General features: G+C 39.1%; 1 protein-coding gene across 4 annotated transcripts; it reads right to left on the bottom strand.

Moving 5' to 3' along the window:
- Window positions 1-658: 658 nt before the first annotated feature.
- Window positions 659-25,298, bottom strand: LOC144031851 (zinc finger protein DPF3-like). Of its 4 annotated transcripts, none has more exons than XM_077539324.1 (11): window positions 25,213-25,298; window positions 15,648-15,808; window positions 14,246-14,353; window positions 9,804-9,928; window positions 8,778-8,873; window positions 8,602-8,662; window positions 7,467-7,508; window positions 7,245-7,379; window positions 6,669-6,782; window positions 4,508-5,201; window positions 659-3,114 (listed from the first exon to the last, which is right to left on the bottom strand). In XM_077539324.1, exons 1-10 carry the CDS (start codon window positions 25,242-25,244, stop codon window positions 5,035-5,037), a joined length of 1,041 nt encoding a protein of 346 aa, XP_077395450.1. In that variant the 5' UTR covers window positions 25,245-25,298; the 3' UTR covers window positions 659-3,114; window positions 4,508-5,034. The 4 variants fall into 4 exon arrangements, with proteins under 4 accessions (XP_077395450.1, XP_077395449.1, XP_077395451.1 ...); XM_077539323.1 differs by lacking the exon at window positions 25,213-25,298 and adding an exon at window positions 24,471-24,954; XM_077539325.1 differs by lacking the exon at window positions 25,213-25,298 and adding an exon at window positions 20,999-21,036.
- Window positions 25,299-25,365: the final 67 nt, after the last annotated feature.

Below are 25,365 nucleotides of genomic sequence, written 5' to 3'. Positions count from 1 at the left end.
TAAACATCAAAAGTGCACTATTGTCTCCTTATTTCAAGAAAACATTAAAAAAAAAAAAAAACAAGACAAAATATGACCATTTTTTTTATATTTATTTTTCCAGAATAAAAATAGTTTAACAAAGAACTTCATTGTGTCCATTTTGACATGTATTTACAGCAGAAGATGAAACAACCACGCTGTGTTGTCCGTTTCATCCCCTCTTGGCTCCGTTCCCAACATAATCACACAAACACACATCACTGCCCTTCACACAGCACCAGGGGGCGTCGGGTGGGCGCGGGCATTTGGGGTGGGGGGGGGGGGGGCGCTATTGCTGTGTCTTAATCGAGGTAACGATGACGTTTGCATTCAAGAGTTGATGCGGAGGACTTTGACCACCACACTCGAGTTTCTCCGTTGATAGCAGGTGACGTCGAAGCAGCTTGTGCGTGTTGGCTTTCGGTTTGCTGAATAAACACACGTGCGGAGATGACTGTGGAGAGTGGAGGCGTCCCATGACGGGGGTGCTTTGACATGGAAGTGACACTTTTCAATTTCAAGGGATGGGCATCTAGTCATCACAGATTCTAATTGTGTCAAAATGGAGCGCACAATTTGAATGCTACAGTATTAAGAGGGGGACGAAATTGATAAGAAGTTGAGGATTCCCCCCCACCCCCCCTTGGAGAAAGTCATATGAAGTTAATAATACAAGGAAATTAAAGTTCAAAAGTTTTGTATTTTTTTTAAACTTATGAAAATGGTTAAAAAAAAATAAATAAATAAAATCCGGATTACATGATCAAAATCTGAGAGAATTTTAATACAGAAAGTAAGTTCTGAGAAGTTGTTTTGAAAAGAAAAAAAGATGAAGTTCTTAGAACTTTTTTTTTTTGGTCTGATTACAAAAATCTTAATGTTATGAGGATGAAGTGTTAATACTAGAACTACGTCATGTTCCAAGATTTTATTTTATTTTATTTTTTAAAGAACATTTTAAGTAAAGTCCAATGCTATGAGGATTTTAACAGTTTGTGATGCAATTAATAGAGTTGAAAGCTTAAAAAAAAAAAAGTGATTCCCTAATACTAGAAAAGTTGTAACATACCTTTTGGTTTTCGAGACAAGTCTCAACGTTATGAGAATAAGAGCTAGCAAGCTAACTAATATGAGCTAGCGACGTTTAGCTAATTAGCGATCGCTAGCTAGTTAGCTTAGTAAAATTAGGACACAAGCCATCATATAATGCAAACATTTTTTTTTTTTAAATAAATAGATGGTTTTCACTCCACTAAAACTATCCAGTAATGATGTCCGATGCCCATCCCCCAACCGATACCTCCATTGCATAATGACAAAGACCACACTACTACACTTTTTTTCCTAGAACACACGCACATGCTAGCACATCAACTGAATTATTGCATGTGTTTCAGCAGCGTTCCTGTTAGCGTGCGCTCGTTCATCACGGGACCCGTGTGCGGCGTTATTGGCCCTCTGTGCCAGCTCGATACAATCACGTTTCTGGCTTGTGACGACAGAGGATGAACAATCAACAGCAGAGTGTTAATGAAGGATGCCTGAGTAGTTTGGTGGCCAGAGGTATCCCGCGACCGCTCACCCAAAAAAACAAAAAATACAAAAAACGCGTACAAGCGGAGCGAGGAGGCGCGGCGATTCAAGTCAAGCGATGAGCAGAAAGGTTCAGAGGTCAGCTTGTATTCATGGTGGAGTTAAGCACCAACTCGATGGCTGGGGGAGAGGGCTGCGGGGAGGGGCTATTGGTCCAAACAGGATGAAGGTGGGGGTTGGGGGCGGGGCTATGGCTGTCAAGAGCTGGTTTGCAGTGCAGAGCGGCAGGCTGGCACAGTGATGAGGGTAATGACGTCTTAGTGTCACATCGGATCACACGGAGCGCACGCAATCACACGGCACGAGCGGACAGGCAGCAGTGGGGGTATAGGAGTAAAGCGGGTGGGGGACGGGGGCGGGGTTTGTCCAGGCCCGACAAGTCAACAGGCCTTCTCGTTAGTCTTGCTGTAGTCCTCAATGAAGCTGGCTCTGATCCAAAGCCCCCTCTAAAAACAGTTGGGTCAAAAATAACCCAATTATGGGTCAAATAGGGACAGACCCAAGACAACTCCATTTTTAAGAGTCATGTTGTTCCAAATTACCAAATTTGGAGGTTTGTATATAATTAGTGAGAACGATGAGTCCAACAAGCTCATTGGCACAGATATCAGCAAACAATCTTAAAAACAGTTGGGTCAAAAATTACACAAATTGGGTTATTTATCAAAACCATAGTGGGCATCAAATACTTGGATTTGCGCACTTCACTTAAGCCATGTTTTTTGGTTTAAATGAATAAACAACCCCAAAATGTCAGGTCGTTTATTTAAACCAAAAATGATGGGTCAAAATAACCCACCAAACCACCACCCAAAAACGGGTTATTTTGTGGACACTCATTTGTCCTAACATTTTAAATAACCAAACTTTTTCCAGTTAAGTTGGGTTATTTAACCAAAATCGTTAGGTCAATATAACCCACAAAACGATTTGTATATGCAATCCTCACAAAAATATTTTGTGGGTTAATCATTTGCCCGCCAAACATTGGGTTGTTTTGTACATGCAACCCAAACATCGGGTTGTTTTATGGGCTATTCAACTGACCCAACTTTTTTTTTGATTAAATAAACCTACTTTTTGGTGGTTATTTATGTATTTAACCCGAAAGTCACTCTTTTTGACTGAATCTGAATTATTTTTGACCCACTGTTTTTCGAGCGGATGAGATAAACACGTCTGCCTCAGGTTGACCGAGAAAAAAAAAATAAAAAAATTGGTTTTGTGCTAAACAACTCCAAAAATGTGGGTGTTCCAGGTTATTTGACCTAACTTTTTGCCTTAAATGTATCACCCAAAAATTAGCGTCAAATTGACCCAAGCGGCGGTTGATCCCTATTTGACCCAAGAGTTTTTAAGAGTGACGAGATCAGTTCTTCACATGGTCAGGGTATCGCGTCAGGGAAGTCACAAGTTGGGCCGTCCGCTCCTGGCATTTAGGCCCAAATTCAGGAAGGCTCGTTAAATCTACTACCTCGGATTCTCCTGTGCCGAGTGCTCCTACAACACAGGAAAGTCAAGTTAGGATAACACATCACATTTTCATTGAACACACTGAGCTGCAATAGCCCAAAAACGATTATTTAATGTGCACCCAAAAATTTTTTTTGTAATTGCCTATAACCACAAGATGGTGTCAAAGCCCTGAGAAATGAAACCTTTATAGGTTCTTTGGCCACAATATGGAAGTATAGTACTATTTTTTTATGTTTATTTATTATTATTATTATTATTTTTTTACATTAGACAGTATATAGACTGAGGGGAAAAAACAGCATATAGGTGAGTTTTTCAGCAAATAATGAAGGATATGTTCCTCCCAAAATCACCTAATACTGAAGACAATTTTGCAAATGCCAAACTACAAATATGCTGGTTTATGCTTGACATTACAGTTTAGTTGGCAAAGAACTTTTAAAAAGAAAAAAAAAAGTTCCAATTATGTACTATGAAACAAAAAAATAGCGCCAGTTGTTATGGTTTATTTTTGCAGAGTAATAAAAAAATAAAAATAAAAAAAAGTCATTATGAGACTAATTTGTCTTTTTGGTATTACATTCTTCAAAGTCATATTTTCAAGATTATTTGTAATCACTTCTTTGGGGGAAAAAGCAAAATATTCTGAGAAAAGTTGTATTATAAATCCAACAAGACTAAAGTCCTTATTTCAAAGATTTGGTACGGAGTCGCTGATATCAGTATCAGCCGCCTCCTTTGTGTCAATTTTACAATCAGAGATGGAAATTAGATTCGAAAATTGCCATTAATTTCATGTTATTTTAAGGGGAAAATGATATATTGGAACATACAAGGACTTTCTTTAAAATTGTCATTATTGTGTATTAAATGCAATAATGGTATCAGTACTTGAGTATCATCACTTATGAGTATTTATACTGGTATGGGTCAGAAAAAAAAAGTGGTCTCGAACGTACCTAATTTTTTTTAGTCATAAGAGAAAACGTAATTACTACTACTACTGAAAGTGCCTTTGTAAAAAAAAAAAAAAAAAAAAAAAAAAAAAAAAAAAAAATTACCAAAAAAAAAAGTCATGAATGTACGCAAATTAAGGTTAGGACTTGAGTAAAGAAAGTTAGGACTAAAGAAATCATAATATTACAAGAATAATTGCATTTTTCCAAGAAAAAACAGCACAACATAATAATAATAATAATAATAATAATGTAGTTCTCCTAGTATTGACTACACTGCAATGCCTTTTGTATCAAAAATATTTACCCAACCAAATTGAAATGGTTTTGTGACAAGCTGAATTGAATTTTATGTATCCCTTGATGAAAATGTTCAAGTACAAAAAGTAAAGGGAAAAAAAATGCATCAAGTATGAGCAAGAGTGTTCAGAAGCTGATTGATTCCCATCACGCCATCTTACCTTTCAATCACCAAGCGGCTCGTGTCCATCAAGAAAATAAATAACTCCATCTCCAAACATTGGCTTGCTTGCGCGAGTCCGTTGCCTGCTTCCTTCATGGTTCAAAGTACAATCCAGTCCCGGAGCGCAACAAGGTCCGAGCAAGATCCAGTCAAGGCTCTTAAATGACATTCAAAAAGCCTCCAAACATTGAAAGGTTAATTTGTTCAAATTTTTCATTGCTCCAGTGTTTGTTTTTCTTTGTTCACACATTAATATGCTCCTTCTGTTCCAAAAAGGGGGGGGAGGGAAGTTTTGCAAGTCATTAGTTGACTTCATTTATAGATATTTATAAATAAAACGTCATAAATTAATGTCCAGTAGATAAAATACAACTTATATTTTTTTGTCCTGAAGCGATCACGTTGTGCTTTCAGCAAACAAAAAGTAAAAAAAAAAAAAAGAAAAAAAGGAGAAGCAGCAGATTTTTGCCAGAGATGAATCCAGATGTTTTTTTTTTCCTTTTTGCAGATGGAAAAGGCTCGTGTCTATCTGTGTCGGCTGGATAATCCATTGCTGTTAGCGGCGGGTTCTTCCAGCTCGTCGTCCTCGAAGCCGTGAAAGGTGGAGGCGTCGCTCTCCGACGTGGTGGCGAACAGCTCCTCGGCGCCGCCCACGTTGCCGCCGCCATCCTCCTTCTCCTCGCCGCCGTCAGCTGGCTCGCGGGACAAAGGAGCAAAATAAGTCCGAGGGGATCAGAAGACAAAGAGAAGCGGCGTCCCTTCACTCTGTCATAACTAGTACAACTCGGGCTAAAACCTCCCAATTGAAAGTTGGATGCAAATTAATATATTAGGGCTGTCAGTGTCACGATCAAATCTTGTACATTTATATTGTTATAAATTAAATACAGTAACCCCCCCACTATTATTTATACAGCCCTGCTCGATATTGTGGAAAACCACAAGTAATTGACATGACCCTAAAAATGTCTCCGCTTATATATTAATAGTCTCAACTGTAATCACACCACAAACTACAGTCCTAAAGTGCTAACTTGAATTAACACTCATCTCTACAAGGGTTTATTATTATTCATATTTTTTTTATAATTATATTTTATTTTTTAAACATTTTTGTTAATAATAATCATTATTTTTATAATTATATTATAATTACATTTATTATAATTATTATTCTAATTATTATTCATCCATCCATCCATTTACTACCGCTTATCCGAGGTCGGGTCGCAGGGGCAGCAGCTTTAGCTTTATTATTGTTATTATTATTAATAATTATTTTTTATAATTATATTTTATTTTTTAAATAGTTTAATTATGTATTACTAATAACAATGTATTTTTATTTTATAATTACATTCTATTTATAATAATTATAATAATAATAATTATTATTATTATTATTAATATTTTGCGCTTATGCGACACCTCAGGGTTGATGAAAAATGTGCAAAAAAATAAAAATAAATTGAGAACAACTGTTTCTTTAAGTGACCAAAAATAAATGGGACTAATAAACAATCTTAACTCAAACTTTCACTCTTTAATACTTGGGTTGCTTTGCAGTCAGCCTGAAGTCTGGAACGCAAAAACATCACTAGATGCTACTACTGCAACCGTCTTCAGTTCCTGCTTGTTCTTGAGCCATTTTCCCTTCAGTTTTATCTTACGCTAGTGAAATGCATGCACAATTGGATTCAGATCATAATTTGACTTGGCAATTGAAATGCATAGACAATATTAGCCAAAACACTTCAAAATTCATCCTGCTGCTTTTGTCAGCAGTCACCCAAGAACCAGTTCCATTGGCAAACATACGTGCACATCTGGCCATGAAACAGCTGAGCAGGCAATTGTCCCATTACTTTTGGTCCCTTAAAAAGCGGGAAGGACACTTACTGTTGTAACTGTAACTCTTGTAAACTGTTGCAATTTCTACACCGGTCCCCTGATTTGAATGTACAAAGTTGGGTTCATTTCACATTATTGTGTTGATGTCCCAATATTTATGGACATGAGTGTTACTCGGTGGTTTAATTACACACCTTGATGGTTGGGCAAGCACTCGCGAGGGACAGCTAGCTGTATATATGCACTTATAAGTACATTACAGTGGGATCTCGAGAGTCAAACCAGACTAGCAAACGAGCCAAACTCACTTGTGCATTGGCAGGTTGTGCAGGGGGCGCCAGATTTCATAAACTTCTTGTTGGCGTTCTGACATTTCTCACAGTATCTGTTGGGAATCCTGGTCCCGAGTGGAACCTTTGGACCTGCGAGAAATGTTTATTAAAAAAATAAAATAAAAAATCATTCAGAGCTTTAGAAGTATTAACAACTAGTGTTGTTCTGATATCGTTTTTTGGCCACCGATACGATACCGATACCCAGCTTTGCAGTATCGGCCGATACCATGCTGATAACTAAGTTTTTTTTTTCCCTCAACATGAAAAAGCTGTGTGTTGTCTTTCCTTGTGTAAAGCCCATTGAGTTGCCTTGTGTATGAAATGTGCTATACAAATAAACTTGCCTTGCCTATCTGCAGACATTTTGATTGTTACAATTGTGATTAAGAGCTGGCAGGTCATTAGCAGACTGTCAATAACATTTCTCCCATTGGTTCCCTGTGGAACGCCAGAGGACATGTAAATGTCCTACCACCAGAATAAAGATGAACGCATCAAACCTTTTTCGCGACAGACTCAGGCAACTCGTTTAACGACGGCGGTGCTCACGTTTGTGTCTGTCGGCGGCCTGCACGGAAGGGGACGGCACGGAGCTCCTCTCCCCGGCTCGGTCCTCCTCGGCAAGGTGGGAATTGGTATAGTGGTAGCTTAGTCCCGTACGGCTCCTATAGCGCTTCGCATAGACTGGAACACACGCAAAACGAGGAATTCTCAAATCTCATCAATCTACGCACACATGAAGTTGCAAAGACACAGGAGTTAATAAACTACCTGAGGTTGACGATTTGGAATTATTCCTTTGTTTGTATCTGTCTGGAAGAGAAAAGAAAGAAAACGGCCTTAGCAAGTGTTAGCCATGTCATGGAAGCTCCATTTTCCACATGCAACTTGCATGCCAAGGATACTTGAGCCTCCTACTATGGCTAAAATCGCCAATTCAACAACGAGGACTATTGTACACATACTAGAGCAGGGGTGTCCAAACTTTTTTTTTTTGAGGGCCATATACAGAAAATCAGAAGGACGCAAGGGCCACATAATGTTATGAAGAGAAATTGTGTTTAGTCCTAAAAATTGTATAAATAATTTATTTGTGCTTTTGCATATTTACAAAAATGCTACAGTATATAAACCAATTTATTTGTAATATGGCAGCAGGATTATTACAGTTTTGGAATTTTTCATTTTAGTTTTTATTTCGTTTTGAGTTTTGTTTTTTTAAATATAGTTAATTTCAATTAGTTTTTGGGGTGGTTCTGATATATATATATTTTTTTATTAGTTTTAGTTCTTTAATAAATGCTTAGTTTTAGGTTAGTTTCAGTGTTCGTTTTAGTTTGTTTTTGTTTTGTTTTTTAAATGTGTATTACTTGTGCGCAATATTTAAAAAACACGATGGACGCGGCGTCATTATTCCGGTTTATATCAAAATAAATCTACTAAAAATCACATTTAAAATCATCCCCAAAGGCTCATGCATTCAATTAATTACTAAAACAAAGGACATGTTTGCTATAATTACAGTTTTAGTTAGTTTTGTAAACATAAAATGAAGTTTCAGTTAGTTTTCTTTTTAAAAAAAGCATCTTTGTTTTTATTTTATTTCGTTAAAATTGTTTTTTTTTATTTTAATTTCTTCGTTAGTTTTAGTTAACTAAAATAACCTTTAATAGCACCTGTGTTTTTCGACACCCTCCCTTCTTACTTTGAACATCTCCAAACATTTTTGTTTTTATTTTATTTGAACTGGGTCAAATGTCATTTTTAGCATATGTCGCGGGCCACTAAAAAATGGACGACCGGCCGCAAATGGCCCCCAGTCCGTAGTTTGGACACCACTGTACTAGACCTTTTATTGGACCCCTACACTTAATAAATAGTCTGTCCTTTGGAGTGCACCACTTACTATCACAGACATATGGCTTGTCATCATCCAGGTCAGCCTTCCTGCGGCCTGAACCTCGACCCTAAAAACAAACATGAAACCACGCATTTGACCTCGACAAAAAAAAAAAAAAGCAGTAGCCTGCATGGTTGTGAATTGCACACTTTGAAAGTATTTACTCGAATTGAATTATTTACCCTTCCTTTGCCCCGGTGTCTCCTCTTTGGAGTGTCCACCTCGTAGTCGTCGTCGTCATTGAAAGCATCTTCTGCGGCGTCTGCCTCCAGAACTCTCTGGCATGAGGAAGATCAGACATGAGGATGATGCAGGTTGGTTGGGGGTGCAAGTGTTGGAATGCGGCCAGCAGTGGCCGCTGATGTGTGGAAACCCGGAAGTCGGAACTTGTGGCATCTACCCAATTAGAAAGCAAAATACACCTATTTTTAGCCATCTCAGGGGGCGGCCATTTTGTCACTTGCTGTCAACTGAAAATGACATCATAGTTGCTCAGGTAATGGCCAATCACAGTTCAACTGTTATCCGAGTTTGGTCATGTGACGTTCACAAGCTGAGCCGTGATTGGTCATTACCTGAGCAGGCATGATGTCATTTTCAGTTGACAGCAAGCGACAAAATGGCCGCCTCCCGAGATGGACAAAAATGGGTGGATTTTGTTGCTTAATTGATATTCCACTTAGGCTTTATTCAATTAGTTTAGACTAGTGGCTGTGCACACAACATATTATTGTAAAGAAAATTAAATAGGAAATTATAAGCCATTTTGAGAGAGGTGTCAGCTATTTGTGGATTTTGGCTATTTTGCAATTCGGTCCGTGTACAGAACAGAAGAGCTCCAATTCTCCTCCATTGCTTCACTGACTGATGCATTCAATGGAGTGTGTGTTTTCTGCTATTTGATTTCAAAATGACTGCCCAAAAGAGAGCCGAGCTGCTGTTGTGGAAAGGAAAAGAGACATCACTGACTTTTTGATCTCCATTATTGAGATTCTCGCCAGCTTCACCACCCTCACTTTTGTATTTTTTGCTCTCACTTTTGTATTTTTTTCCTCACGAGTAACAAGGGTTGATTTTGGCAGAATGCTGTGCACCTTTTGTAAAACGCGATGTTTAGATTTCTGTTGAGCTATGGCAATAAAAAAAAAAATAATAATAATAATAATAAAATACATAAGAGCACACCAGATGAATGTGAATGAAAGCACCTGGATCTCCAGCAAACTCTCCTCGTCGTTCCTGGAATTCCTCTTGTCTAAACCTTCGCCTCTTAGCAGAGCTTCTAGCGTTGTGCTCTGGGTGGGCAACGTGTCCTTGGACATGAGGCCGTTATCTGCACATAAAACAAAACCAAAAAAAAAACAAAAACAAAAAAAACAGCAACATGTCAAGCACAATCTAAACTACAACTAAGTTTTCACGCTAATCTTAAATTGTGGCTATGTTTTCACTGGCGTTGTCAAAATTGATTAATCAACAAGTAATCGATTATCAAATTAATCATAATTTTAATAATAATAGTCGTTTTTTTCATGTCCAAATCCTGGTCATTTTGTTCTGTAGTTTTTCATGTTTATTTCTGTATTTAAAGGGATACTTCACTTATTTAGCCCATTAAAGTGATAAAAAGTTAATATTTTATCTATAATTAATTTGATTCATGATTTTTCACGTACAATTAGTACCTTTAAAGACACATTTTGAAACTTGCTGTCGACTGAAAATGACATCACAAGGGCTCAGGTAACCAATCACAGCTAACCTGTTTTCTAGGTTTGGTCATGTGACACTCACAAGCTGAGCTGTTATTGGCTACCTGAGCCTTTGTGATGTCATTTTCAGTTGACAGCAAGTTGCAAAATGTGTCTTTACAGGTACTAATTGTACATGAAAAATAATGAAAATATTTATTATAGGCAAAATATTGACTGCCAAAAACGGCTAAATAAGTAAAAGTATCCCTTTAATCAAAATAAGAAATTTGCAAACGTGTTTTTACTTTTACCTTTAAAAAAAATAAAATAAAAAAAATCACTATACAAATATGAAGTACGAAATACCACCAATAACCAGTTAATAAACAGTAATGCTTTTGCAATATATTTTAATGCAAAATTAAAATGAATCAGATTAATGACTGAATAATGGATAGATGAATTGATTCTAAAATATTCAATAGTGACAGCACTAGTTTTCACGCTGCACAATCAAACTCTGCAAGTGAGCATGTTTCTGTTAATCCTCTCTCAATCTGCACTCCACTTAAAAAAGCAAGTAGCAATTTGCTTTTACATCTGTTTGCTATTGTTTGTTTCCCTTGCAACACAAATGTGAGTCACAGTCGCCATTTTCACGACCATCTTGCGCATTTTCTTCCGAGAAGAAAAGGCGTTGTCAATAACGTTGCACTAGTTGGATATTGTGCTGGCTCGGGGACCCCCCGAGATCCATCACTTGGACTTGAGCACATCATGCAGATCTCGCCTCCAACAAAACAAACTGTGTAGGAGGAGGCAGGTAGAGAATGAATAAAAAGCTTGGAGACCGACATGGTGCATTCTGATTTGAAAAGTCTCTTCACCACAGTGATGGCGATGCGGTTGTGTGCGTTCTGGATGTTGGAGAAGAGGACAGACTTCAGCTATGTTTCTATCACCCCCCCTCACCTGACATGCCTCCTGCAGCACAAGCGACGGAAGGCTTCATAGGTGAGGAGCAGACACATAACTCCTCTGCAGCCCCTCAACCATTGTGTCTGACTTTCAACTCTCCGCGACGAGACAGGGGCCCACCTCCCCTCCCTCGCCACTCACCCATGGGAGCCGGTGGGCTAAAAATAGAGCCGGCAGCAGCCTGCAGCGCGGAGGCTGATTGTGCATGCAGCCCGAGTCACTACCACGCCGTCAGCACGACAGTAAGCTCGCTAGCCGGAGCGCAACTTTGGCGGCTTCCTTGTGCTGATCCACCTCTGGCCGCATGCAACGCCGTGCTTAGCATCCCGAACGACAAGTGGAATCAATGTGCGCGCGTCGCCTCTGCCGGGCTCTCCCTGACACAGCACACAGTTGGGTGGGGGCGGGAGAGGGGAGGCGGGGTGGTCTCAGTGGAAAACAAAAGGCAACAGTGAGATGTGCTTGGGAAACAAAGGCCGAGTTCAGATGCTATCTCTCCGGTTCGTTTTCGACTTACAAACCATGAAATGGACTAACCTCAGCTGAACTTGAGAGTTGTGAATTCCCAAGACGTCAAATGTACTATGTAACTAAAGACAATCAGACATCAAGTTGGAAAAAATATAGCACAATAGTGATATTACCAATAATTGAACGTCACTCCAAAACTGATGAAAAGAGAGAGGAAGAAAAGAAAACTAGACAGGGAGGCGGCTTGGAGGCCCACAGTAACATTGAAGGAGCCGGGCAAATTGCTGGCATGTATTCACTAGTACATGTGACAACAATCTCCCATCTTCAGCATGTCTAGACTATGCATGGGCGAGGTTGGCAAGAGGCACACTTGCTCTCCCAAACACATGTGGGAAAATGTGTTATGGCCCAATAAAACCACATTTTTAGCATTTTGGCTATAATTTGGCAGAAACACAAAATTGTTCATCATCAAAATAACACCGGAAAAAACAAAAAAAACAAAAAAAAACACTCAAATATTGGCTATATTAAACATAATTCATATTAAAATGCATGTATTAATAAATATAATTATTATATTTACATTTAATATAAAATAATACATTTAAATCAATTTCCAATAAATTCGCAAGGAATGTTGATCTTTTGAGTACAGGAACTTCTTGCATGCACAGCGGCCATCTTACGTTGCCACTACCTAAGTGTGCCTAATTTGAATACAATGATTTCTCCGCGATGTTTTCACAATTTTCTGTCTCTCCGACAAAAACGTCACGATTTGTATAAACTGTGCATGTATTAAATCACCGGATATACGCAAGCAGGGGTAAACAAACAACAAATTCAGATGGAGCACAGAACCACACTTTTGGAAACTGACTGCTTTATTAGGTGTGCTGAGTGACATAAATATAATGCATTTTATTAATGATAGAAAGTAATAAACAGAAATTACATTATTTGCAACATGACGTCTGTGCATTGTCTTTTAAAAAAAATCGGTGTATTGCAATTGCGATGTACTGTATACGGGACTAACTCACGCATGTAAGCAGGTTTTCCTGAATGTTTCGGAAAACTGGAATTTTGACCTTAAGCCAAACATTTACTGCATGTAAATATTAGTCAGTGAAGCATGGAGGTGGCAGAATCATGAACAGTGGCTGTTTTTCGTCAACTGACTAGTCAAGGTGCTGGGAATTATATACAGTTCCGACTTAATAGCAGTTGGTGTAGGAAAGGGAAGGGGGAAAAAAAAAAACATCACAAAAAGTCCACTAGATTTGAACATTTGGACTTATTTGGGGTTATCACAGGCACTCTAAATGGTGACATGCTCCCGTTTAACGTGAAATTAATTCAGTGCCCTGTTATAAAAAGGTTTGCAGACATGTGCAAACATTAAAATTTCAATTTGTCCTCAATTGAGAAGGATATAGGTGAAGATGGTGAAAAAAAGATTGCAAATGATTGCTCTTGGTCTCATTTTTAATAGCACAAAAATTTGAACACCCATTGAACAGGGGTGTGTAGACTACTTATATTCAGCAGGTTACTCAGGTCCTGAAGTAGCATAGCAGCCCCAGACCATCATCATTCATCACACTGCATTTTATGTTTACATTTGTTTGATGATTATGCCACAAAATAAGAATTTCAGAAGTTGGCAAATACTTCTTTATGGCACTGTATATTGCAGCCTGCTGTCGTCTCAGTTTTTTTTTTTTTTTTTTTTTTAAGTAATGTATTAAATAACGCATAAACATTCAATACACAAGATACTATCAAAAAGTTACATAGTAATAGCCATGAGCAAAAATCAATAAGAAAACCAGCATCAACTACAACTGCATGGTCGTAGTTTACAGCATGTGCACTGTCAATGTACAGTACTGTACTGTTATTTTATACGTACAGATTGTTGAAGAAAATCAGGAAATCAAACTGCCACTTGAATGACAAGAATAAACTGTGACGGATCAGATATATTTGATACACTACCCCTACCAGGAAGCAAAAGTGAAATGATACCATAATATTTTGAGTTAAATGTTTCTGTTAGTGAAACATCCCGAAGGGTTTGCAAGCCTTGGACAGCACAAACAAGTTAATTGAGCTAAGAAACTGCTTGCAAGACACACAAGGAGATAAAAGGAGATACCCGCACTAAAAAACAAGCTCGAGTAAATAGTGGGAGAATATCAAGGAGCAGGGTCAATGTAACGTCTCAAGAGACACCCAGGAGAAGGCCTGACTTTATTCCACATTTATTATTAAATACGTTCTGCAGTGGACCAGCTCTGCGCTCTCAGCAGCGGTAAATCTAATTAGGTGTCCTGAACGCAAAACACGGGTAAACATGGCCATAGTTCATCCTGTGGAAAAATGACTTTTGCCGTACACCCTGATGCAACGCGACAGCGGAATTTTGGTGAGATTATTCCACATCATCACTGATGGGAAAAGCAGAGGAAGCGCATCTCGGCAGGCGACAAACTTACCGAGCTTGAGACCAAAGATGCCCAGGCTGGGGTCGGTGGCGGTGTGCAGCCGTCTCTTCTTTCGCCAGCAGCGGGCCGGATACGTGTACATCTGCCCGGCCGCCACCCCTGCTCGGTCAACGGGCACAAGAAACACAACTCTTTCAGGGCGACTTTTCTGACCTCTCTAACGACAAATTCTTTAAAAGTTGGTGGTGGGTGTTAAATAATTCTGGGGACTCTCTCCAAAGCACGCCTCTGCATCAAGACTGCAAATGATTGCAGTTTGCGTGAAGCCACAAATTGTTCACTTTATTATGTCAGCACAATTGATCAAAACTCACATTTGACTGTTTTCCAATACTCATGTCCTTTTTCCAACAGATAGAAAATTCAATACGTAATCAGCTTATGTTATTACTTGGGTTGTCAGGCAATTAAAATTTTTAATTATAATTACTACTTCAAGAGTTAACTCACGATTAATTACACATTTTATATCTGTTCTAAAGGTACAATAAAACATACAATAATTTTTTTCCAAGTTTTCATAATCTTGTTAAGATAAACGTGGAAAAAAAATGAAGAAATATGGCTTCATCTTTTAGTCATACAGTAATTTCATAATTCATAAAACAGTTAAAATTTAATTAAAAAGATGTACTGTACTGTAAGAAAACGAGTGTGATGTCGATTTGTGTTGGTCATTTTTCTGCCACTAGATGGCATAATTGCCTTTATTAGCCGGTGACAGCTCAGTGCATTTTTCTTTTCATATTAAGAGATATCAAATTTTTACTTGTGAAATTCGGTATTTTTAAAATTGTAAAATACAACTTGACCCCAGTCTCCACAAATACTTTATATGCATTATTATTAAATTTATTACTGCTAAATTTTGTCGTGGACTTGTCTGCTACGTTGCGACAGGAATTCATTAATTGCATTGAATGTCATTATCTTTGTTTTATGTTGTAATGTGTTAATGTGTATTATAAAAAAAAAAAAAAACAAAACAAAAAAAAACATCCCAAACCCTGGTCTGAATAGTCACTATACTGTATAGATCTTAAAATCTGTTTTTCACAGGCATGTTTTTAGTGTAAGCAGTGCATAAACTACAGCAATGTGATTAATTTATAAAAATCAAATTATCACCCAGTCTCAAGGATCTGAATACAATTTTTCAATTTAGCCATTGCGGTCCACTTGCATCGGCGCAAAGCGCACCTGCTAACTGGAGCACGATTTATTCACTCAGACAAGTCAGAGAAGTCAGACATGTTTGGGGATTTTGACAGAGGTTTGATCTCCACTGAGTGAGAATCTGGTTTTATGATGTCTACGTTTGTTATCAATAAAGGTGACCACAAGTGCACTCGTTATTTCAGTAATTGTTAGCTGGTCGAGTGTATGTTTCCACCTGGGCTGCGTTGATGACGTTCCATCCATATGTAGCAGTTGTTCTGGGCCACGCCGGTTTGCGAGTCCAGGAACGGCAGGCGCACGCTGCGTTCGGCGCACAGGCGGGCATTGTAGCTGCGGCACTGCTCAATGGCGTCCTTATAAAACTGGTCACCCAACCTGATGAGCAGAAATTCAAGTCAATGCTATTATTGATATTTTAAAGAACCATGCAGTTGCAACAACAATGGCTAATGACTAGCATGAAAATGACAAATTGTTTCCAGTTGGGCTACTGATTACAAATTGGTTGTCCATCGAAAAATGACCATTTATCACGCGTGTTATTGGCTCCTTTCCCGTCCGGCTTATATGAAGTGTCTCCTGTGACGAGAGCCGTTAAGACTCCTCAGATTTAGTTCCACTTTCCTGAGCACCACTGAGACTTTGGCTGTCCCTCAGCGTTTCAGTGTTAATATTCAGAGTGGGATGGCGAAGGATATTTCACAGTCAAACCCTCAATCTCAGCCACATGCCTGCTATGGTAATTAGCCCACTTAATTAATCTCGGCCGAGTGGCGCGCACAAGGGCAGGTTCTCATTTAACTATGTCAAAAGATGGAGGCTAAACGCTGGGGCTCGTGAATAGGTACTTTGCGTTCGATTTCGTCTGTTGTCTAGTGCGGGAGCCCAACGGGGCAAACCGTGGTCACCGGAGTTGCAACATGGCATCTCGGCACGGTCGTCGCATAATGAGCTCCCGCCACGTGTTTTCAATTACAACATGAGGAAGGCAGCCATTTTGCAGGCAAACTAATGAGCTGACGGCTGCGAGTCGAGTCTGGAATCGTTAAGTGGACCTGGGGAGGCGGGAGGCTTGCTTGTCCTGCGTTCACCCCCCCTCCACCATTTCTCCGCCTCCAGACCTTGCTCCCGACAAGACAATGTGCAGCAGATGAACAGTCGTGTCAAGAATGCTGTCCGCACAAAAGGCTGATACATCGTGGCTCGGACAAAGCCACAGTGTGTTAGGCTGTGGCGACCAAGTGGACAGTCACAGGTACACTGAGATTTCAAGATGATGGGGGAAAAAAAAACAAAAAAAAAAAAAAACAAAAAACTTTTTGTCCAATTATACAGTCAGACCTCCCAAATGATGAGGCAAATGCCTCATCAATTCATCAAATCCTCAACATTTCTGTTTTAACACTAAATTTTCAAAAATTAACAGTAAAAATTAATAAATAAATAGCCAATTTCTGACTTCCTTAATAAGACTGATTTTCTTTGTGTTGAAAAAAATAAAAATAAAATCAATGATCAATATTTTTGCCTATTTTCCAAAATGACACAGGCCAAACCAGTAAACGAATCATTTAAATATTTTCTGCACTGTTTATTTTAAATAATGCGGGGTTTTTTTTTTATACTGAGATGGAAATTAAAACTATTATTTTATCTGATTCGTCGATTAATCGAAAATCTTTTATAAAAATAATCCTGAGTTACTGCCCTAGAATTCATGCTAGAAATCATCAACAATAATATCCAGGATGGTGAAATATAAAGTGGATTTGCAGAGGTTCGGCAATGAGTCGGCTGGCGATTAGTGAAAACCATGTATAATTGACGCCCAATGAAAAGCAATGGAAAAAATATAAATATTTAATCGATTGATTGTTGCAAAAAACACTGATAAAAACTCAATTTATTTTCCAAGTAAAACGTGAGGAAAAGCCATTTAAAAAAAAATAAAATAAAAAATGGGAGAATCTGCGAGAAAGATGCAGATTTGCGTGTTGAACTGCATGTATGTGGTGGTCCACTATTATTTTAGTGTGTCTTTCCTGTGACAACAATAACAACAACAACAAATTGCTCATTTTCAATCAAGACACTTCAAACGTGCGTCTCTATATGTGACATTTTCCTCAAAATGCACATCAAACTCCAGGCTCTGCCCTTCACTGCCATTCCTCGACATCAGCACACATCAGTGATGGAACGCGACATGACATATCAGCTTACAAAAGCGCACACCAGCTGTAAATGGTCCCTGAAGTGGACTCAGCTTAGAAGGCGCACTCAAAGGGCATGCCACATGGAAGCAGCTCTTGAGACCACTCAAGTTGAACGTCGGATACTAATCAGGCTCAGTGACTGCGTTTCAAGAGGAGGAGAGGTTGCCGGATGGGTTGAGAAAATAAATATGTGGTTAGTTACAAGTATTTTGGTTGGTCCAAGCTGCTCTAATAGAGTCCCCAGCAGGAATGAAGGAGATCCTTCTGGTCCATGTAAAAGGATACAGGGTCATAGCTGCTCCCCTTTTACTTTTACTATTGAATTGCATCGTCAATCTCGAAATTGTAATCGAGTCACATGGTGAGTTGGCGATAAATTCTTTCTAATAGGGATAGACCAATTATCGAACAGCCTGTTTATCGGGGCCGATGTTCAGTATTTTGACAAATGTCGGCATCGGCCTTTTTGATCGATTTTAAAACGGGGTTAACTTCAGCCAACGATTTATTTACATTTTCAGTTAATTGCACAAGAAACGCTGCTGACCATGAGATCGCTCTGCACCTTCTGTTTTTGTTTGAAATTAAAACTAAGATAAGTAAACAATTCATTTTAATGTAACTATTTTCTATAGAAAAAATATGGCGCTAGTGTTTATGTTTGTATTCACCTTTTTTATTTTACACCAATATTTTCCCATTTAGTGAAAATATTGGCCCCCTTGACTACTAATAATCGGTATCGGCCCCCCCAAAAAAAATATTGGTCTCTCTAATTTCTCATAGTGTATCGGGAATTGCTGCAAAAGTGTATTTACTTGGAATTTCATTTCATTTTTTTCCCCAGCAATCCCAGGTAGCACAGTTGAACTTGAATGACTTTCCCATCTCTTGTTTGCTGTCAAACACTGACATCCAAAACACCTCCACCACCTCAAGGCAGAGACAACACAATATTGTAGACTGATCAAAGTCAACATGATTGACAACAAATAACATTTCTCATGTCCATCCCAACTTATTACTAGCACAGTTGTGTACAAACTTGGGATTGACCTTTGAAACTCATCAAGTGAATGGACTTTTTTAAAATTATATAGCTACATTTTTAAGCATTTTATTTTCAGTGAAAAACTAAAGTAAACGGATCAAAACCCAATCTCTTCTTGTTCCACTTCCATGAGCCTGTCGGTGTCAAAACTAAGCCACAATTTGGTGTGGTTAAGTGAGCCTTCCAGCTCCGCTTGTGGCATGTGCTACACAAGCTTCGCATCATACAGTTAGCGTGTGCATGAAATGGAACAAAAGCTAATCATACAACCAAGCGTAGGGCCTCCGCTATCAATGTGTTCCTGTCAACAGTCCGCCGCAGTTACATGGCTGCGCCCGTAATGTGACAATGTGTCAACGCTCATTTTGCATGTCACTTTGCATTTCTAGTTTGCCGTGGAGACTCTTCAGCGAGACGTATCCAACTGCAACCCACAACCCAGAGGACAAGTCGTACTTCATTTAGAAAGTTTGCAATGGTGCACAGCTCATTCACAGGAAGCAGCAGCTACCACACCAACACAGCCAATCACAGGAAACGTAGCAAGACAGTGAACAGGATTGAACTAGACCACATTTCACCACATCGTCGGTGAACAGCATACATGACTCACTCAACGTAGACATGTTACCGCTCGGCAGTACAGCTCCTTACAATTTGGCTTGCAAATACAAAATTTCCCAAAATAACAGACCTAAGCCAGACCACTTGTTTTCACCATGTTACTACCGTCGCAGTGCAGCTGCAACCACAAACACAATGCCTAAAGGGTGGAGATATTGTGGATACACTGCAGTACAGTGAACAGTTGACATATGCAGGGCGAGCAGATTTTCAAAATTTAAAACCGGGATGCGCCAATTTCGCTGAAAATTACACATACAATAAATTATCACCAAATTGCTAGTCTGTCATGGGCTGGAGGTTGGATCCCAAAGTGCAGACACAAATAAGATTTTAACTATTTATTCACATTGAGAGACGTGGAACAAACTTGACTAGACGGGAAACAAAGAGTTGCACAGAGGACAGTGGTAACAGAAGTAATAATCCGACAAAGACACACACTTATATAGACAAGCAATCAATCTGATTGGTTGTGGCTAGACATGTGGGTAACAGGACTGACATGGAATTATCTGATTGGCTGTTGACCAGGTAAAGGGATTAAAGATTCTTGACATCACATAGCCCTTGACATCACATAACATCACATAGCCTAGAACCAGTTGAAATTAGATGCGAGTTACATCAGTTCAAAACAGACACTTGTTACAACAGTACATAACAGACACTTGACCTCACGGTCATGGATCCAACTTAACAGGTCATGAACTCAAACTTAACCCTGGCATGACCCCAAACATGACAGTCAGTCTTCATCAACGGGGGAAGATGGCCGACATGTGCTGTATCCTATTCGGCAACCAGGGAGGGTCAATCACGAATGCTAATTGCTATGGTTGACAGTTCAACTGTGCTAAACAAGGCAATGCAGTCACCATTAGCCAAACTTTTTTGCTCTGTCTCGGCAACTAAAGCTCAGTGTGCATTGGGTCGAATCAGCAAGCAGCAACCGCAGAGGACACTAGGACTACATTTCTGATAATTCTTATACATGAACGCGAAGTAGTTGTAATTCCGGTATGACGGAAATAACGCCTGCTGGCGATTAGATGCAGATGACAATACAAACCTGAATGTGGAAGAAAACAGGAAGATATTTAACAGTTAAATTCCCTATTAATGGGTTTATCAAATGAATCGCTTTGAAAACTGGTGTGATTGACATACACATGACAAAAAAAAACGGGATGTGTAACCTCAAGACAACACAATGGGATGGGCGAAATCTGATGGGACTTGGATTCCAAGACTCAAAACAGAGACTGTCCTGGCCAATGCACGACATCTGGTCACCCTACGTAAACGGCTGCGGACAACCACAATATATTCCACGCGGCAATGCTCAGCCCCTTTTAAGCCCCGTCCAAAAAAAAACAACAACAGAAGGTGAAAAAGCGTTTCATCTTTCACTCTATATCTCAGCAATTCAGTAAAATTGATCTCAGTCTTTGTACGTTTTCAACACTTGTTTAGGAAGTGTTTTTTTTTTTTAACATTTACTGGCATATGATTTTTATTCAACAATTTTTAATACATTTAGATGTACCAGTAATCATTACTTAATATTATAGTAGCTGTAAAGATTTGTTTGAAAAACATTTCCAGACCATACAGTGAATACAAAATACTCAAGCACTTAAAAATGGAAACTACAACAGTAAGTGAGCGTACCTTCTTGTGGCGTCTGACGACATCCTTCTCCAAACGTTTTCCACTAACTTTTTTTCACATGGATATGTGCAAAGTTGTGTAATTTATGTGGCACAAAGCAATAACATATCTTTATACCGCTTTGCAAAAATAGTTCAGCACGTACCGTTCATAACCTTGAATGTCGGGACTGTCGTAAATCAAGCCCCCCCCCTGTAAAAGTAGTTCAGCAAAACAATCAGGTTCCAATAAAAAGACCAGCTCGAATGAAACATTTAACTGCCTGCTTGAACGACATTCAATCGATAATACAAATGAAGTAACACATGAGTGACTGTGATACTATTGTAGGACTAGGTTGCGATCCGTAGTATGTTACCAACGCAACATTTGAATGCCAAATACAATGGCAATATGTCTTCTGACAGGCAAAAACAAATCTGTGGCGGCCGTGGTAGACAAACGGCTAATCATCCAACTGTATCCCCTGATGAGTTACAATTCATCAGCCACAAGCCAAGAGGACAAAATGAAGAATTTCTGTAATGTTATTTTGATTACTGTGTCAGATTACATCATCTGAAGTTGTATGGCGCCAAGTGATCTGTACGTTGGCACTTTTCATATTGTAAACATTTATTGAAATCAACTTTCATTTGATTTTCTCTTCTTGAAGTAAAACAACAAGCCAAGAAGAACAAACACAAACGGTACGAATCATCTACTCTCTACTTTGTTGGACTGACTGACAGGTTACACAGTATTACGCCACTATGATGTCACAATTTAACAAAGCCGTAATACCTACACACCCAAAGGTGAAAGCAGATGAGGGTTTACTGCTTTTACAGCTACAAAGCAAACAATGGTGAGATAAACAGAGTTTTGCCACTTGGTTGAAACGCAACATAATATGGGCGGGATCTGCCTGGTGTGATGTCACTAGCCGGAAAACGTGCTATCCTGGCCCACGAAAAATGTCTACTAGAAAAGAAGCTAAACTTGATTCAATTAATATTCAAAGCGCCATCTTAATCAGATTCCAACAATTATTGTCCTCTCCGATCAACAAAAGACTTCACATTTGGTGGGGGTGCCCCAACAATACTCCAGCCCAATTTTAAACCATTTCCCTTAAGTGAATTTTCCTAAGGTCACGCTGGCCCTCTGGAGCAACATCCAATTAGTGTCAAGTGCAACTAATTATAAATCTAACTATAGTGTGAAATGAAGTCAGAAACCACAATCTTATAATGGCAGATTAAAACACTTCATTATGTTCACTTTATAGTAACAAGGTATGACCAGAACTAATAATTTTAGGATAAAATACCTACGGAAGAGCATTGGGGCCAGTGAAGAGAACTATTGAAAGAATATACTTAAATTATTTTAAACAATATCTTAAACATTCTTGCAATTTAATGACAATAAAGTTAATCTACAGTAAAAAAAAGAGAAATATGTCCCAATTTTACAAGAAAAAACAATTTGGAGAATGTCTGTCAAAGGATGAAATTTTGTCACATTAACACCAACTTAGGTTAATGTGATTATTGATATGGTGACAATCAATCAACAAAAAGCCCCCCCCCCCCAAAAACAAAAAAAACTTATTTGTATTACTTTTATCATATACACATTTTTTATGACATAACTATCCGTTTAGCATAATTCTTTTTCTACTAAAACTAACACTACCGGTATGCTTTTTCTTGATTACTTTTCATAGGAATTTGGATCTTCTATGACAATTAATTCTCAGATGACAAATGTTTTCCACTCTAGGGAAAAACACTGCATTCTCGTAAAGTTATTATTTTTTATCATAGGTTTTTCTCTTTCACAAAAATTAGTATTCTTGTAATAAAACTATTATGTTTTTGCTCTTAGAAAAACAACTTCATACAATTTTACTTTTTAAAATATCTTCTGTATCTCTCTCGAGTCATAACCCTAATTTTTAGTTTATTGTCATATAGCATGACAAGGTGTTTTGTCATAAAGGCACATTATAGGCATTTATTCTCGCAACATTCTGATTTTAAAAGTATGACTACTGTACTCTCATATGAGTTCATTCTAAAAAAACAAAACAAACAAAAAAACTGCACACTTTTTCATGAAAAGAAAAAAACAACCTAGCACTACTTATTTTTGGTTATAAAAATGTGGCTGTAGGCTCAAGTTAATTTTTTTTCCTAACATACAATTTTCTCATAGTTGTGTTAACGTGACAAGTGTCTGCCATGGAATGAGCACTTCAAATGAATCATCTACCAAATTCAGAAAAAAAATATTGGCAGCTTACATACATGACATTCTGCTGCCGACACCGCTTTTCTCACCAATAATCTTCCATCTGCGCGAGTTAAATCGAGTTTTTAGAGCAAGCATTTAAAACATGACACTAACTTTGATGTCTAACTTTGATGTTTGGTGAATATTTTTTTTAACTGAAACAGGTCTGCCACCCGGAGAAGTGGGTCCCCTGAGTAGAAGACAAAATGGAGGAAATGAGGAGAATGTTGAAAAAAAAAAATTCTTTGACAGTTTTTAAAAGGCGATATCACACAAAAACATTCCTCAAAGGGCCATATTATCAGTTTCACCACACAAAAATCTCAATTTCTCTGGAACACTTGGTACGATGTTCAAAATTTTTGCTGCGTTGCATTGAAGTGACCTTTGCAACCAGACTTTGTATTTATTTTCTTTAATCCTTTCATGTTTGTGGCCATCATACATACACTATCCATACATCTGACAATAATATATACACTAGGAAGGGGGAATTTTATTCTTTAAAACCAGCACAGCTTCAAATTCAGCCATGGAAAAACAAGTACAGCACAGCTAGTATTAAATGCACACCCCATGATTCAGATTTAGGTGAGATTTCCTGCTCGATGGTAATACAGGTCATAGTTAACTTGCCATGCTAAAGAATGACCACAGAACAGCACGCAACGCGCCTACAGGCCACAGGCTGTACACACTCAGCCATAAATTATATGTTGAATTACGGTCGCTGTCTCATCTCCCCCATAGTTGCATATGTGAACTGGCGAATACGACACGCATCCATCCCATATGTTGTGTGAGCCGCATGCATTCGATTCCCAATCCAATCACAAGGACGCTGGAAAAGCACTGGGCAAAAAAGGAAACATGCACTGGCAACAATGGTGACGGGGCGAGGTGTGGTGAGGCCCACCTAGCTCCGGGCTAAGGAAGGAAGGAAGGAGCAAAGAGGGGGACCTCTTTCTGGAGGAGCAGATGGTTCTCCTGCTTGTGCCCAACACTTCCTCCCTGTTGGAGCATCTCTCTGACAGATGGGCCCAGGATCCTGGACCAGACCAGGCTAATCTCTCGCACTCCTCCACTTAAAGGCACAGTGGAGCACGCCTGCTTTAGTTGCACGAGGATGAGGAGGAGGAGGAGGATGGACTGACTCAGTGTGCAAATCATCATAGTTAAAGAAGAAACAGACCTGCTTTTTCGATTGTATTTGCAACAGGGAAGCATCATGTGAACAAAGGATATATGGAGGAAATAAGGTGGAGCGTTGTAGCATTGCAGGACTAAACAGGCAAACAATTGCACATATTGTTGTGGCAGAAATGTTCAGTCTTTTCCCCCCAGTGTCTGTGCTGGCACTTTAGTCGATTTGGCCAGCAAGCATGCAAACACAAAATGCCTCCTCCTCCTCCTCCTCCTCCTCCTCCTCCCCCCTCGCCGGCTCCTGACCACGTCTGCGCTCCGACGAGCCAAAGTTGACATGTCGACAAATTGCAAAAGTAGAAAGAACTCTCGGAATGTCACTCTGATAGTCCACCGCGTCGTTTGACAAAAAAGCAACCGAGTACAAAAAAAAAAAGAAAGAAAGAAAGAAAAAAAATTCGCCTTTCAATTCGTCCGAACGCAGCGAAGCACCGTGTCGACACTTTGCTTCGCTAACTAAAATATAGCCGAGGAAGGCGACATTCTCCGAAAAGACTGTTTCGTCACAAACTAATGTCACGTTTGCAGGCGACACGTTGAAATCTTGAGAAAATAAAACAACTATACCGAGGCTACTTTGCCATGCAAGAAGTACACCAACATGAAATTAGACAGCCGTAGCGGCCGAACATTCGCGGCCGAGGTTCGCATGCATGAACAGCTAGCTGTACCACGCGAGTTGGTAATAAAGTAATCAGTCACAGTTTACCCAAAACGTCTAAATTACTTACGCTTTTAGTGGATTCTGAATGACAGCCGCCATTTTGCCACAATGTAATGCAATATCGGAGTCTTGCAGTTCTGAGGGAAACCTATGGAAACGGACCAATCAGAGCTCGGGATGAATTCGTTGACCAATAGACGTGCGGTATGAGCGGATGGGG

This window comes from Festucalex cinctus, chromosome 12 (assembly GCF_051991245.1).
Source record: "Festucalex cinctus isolate MCC-2025b chromosome 12, RoL_Fcin_1.0, whole genome shotgun sequence".
NCBI classification, from domain to species: Eukaryota; Metazoa; Chordata; class Actinopteri; order Syngnathiformes; family Syngnathidae; genus Festucalex; species Festucalex cinctus.
Note: the sequence above shows the minus strand (reverse complement) of the source record. Positions and strands in the feature narration are given on the sequence as shown.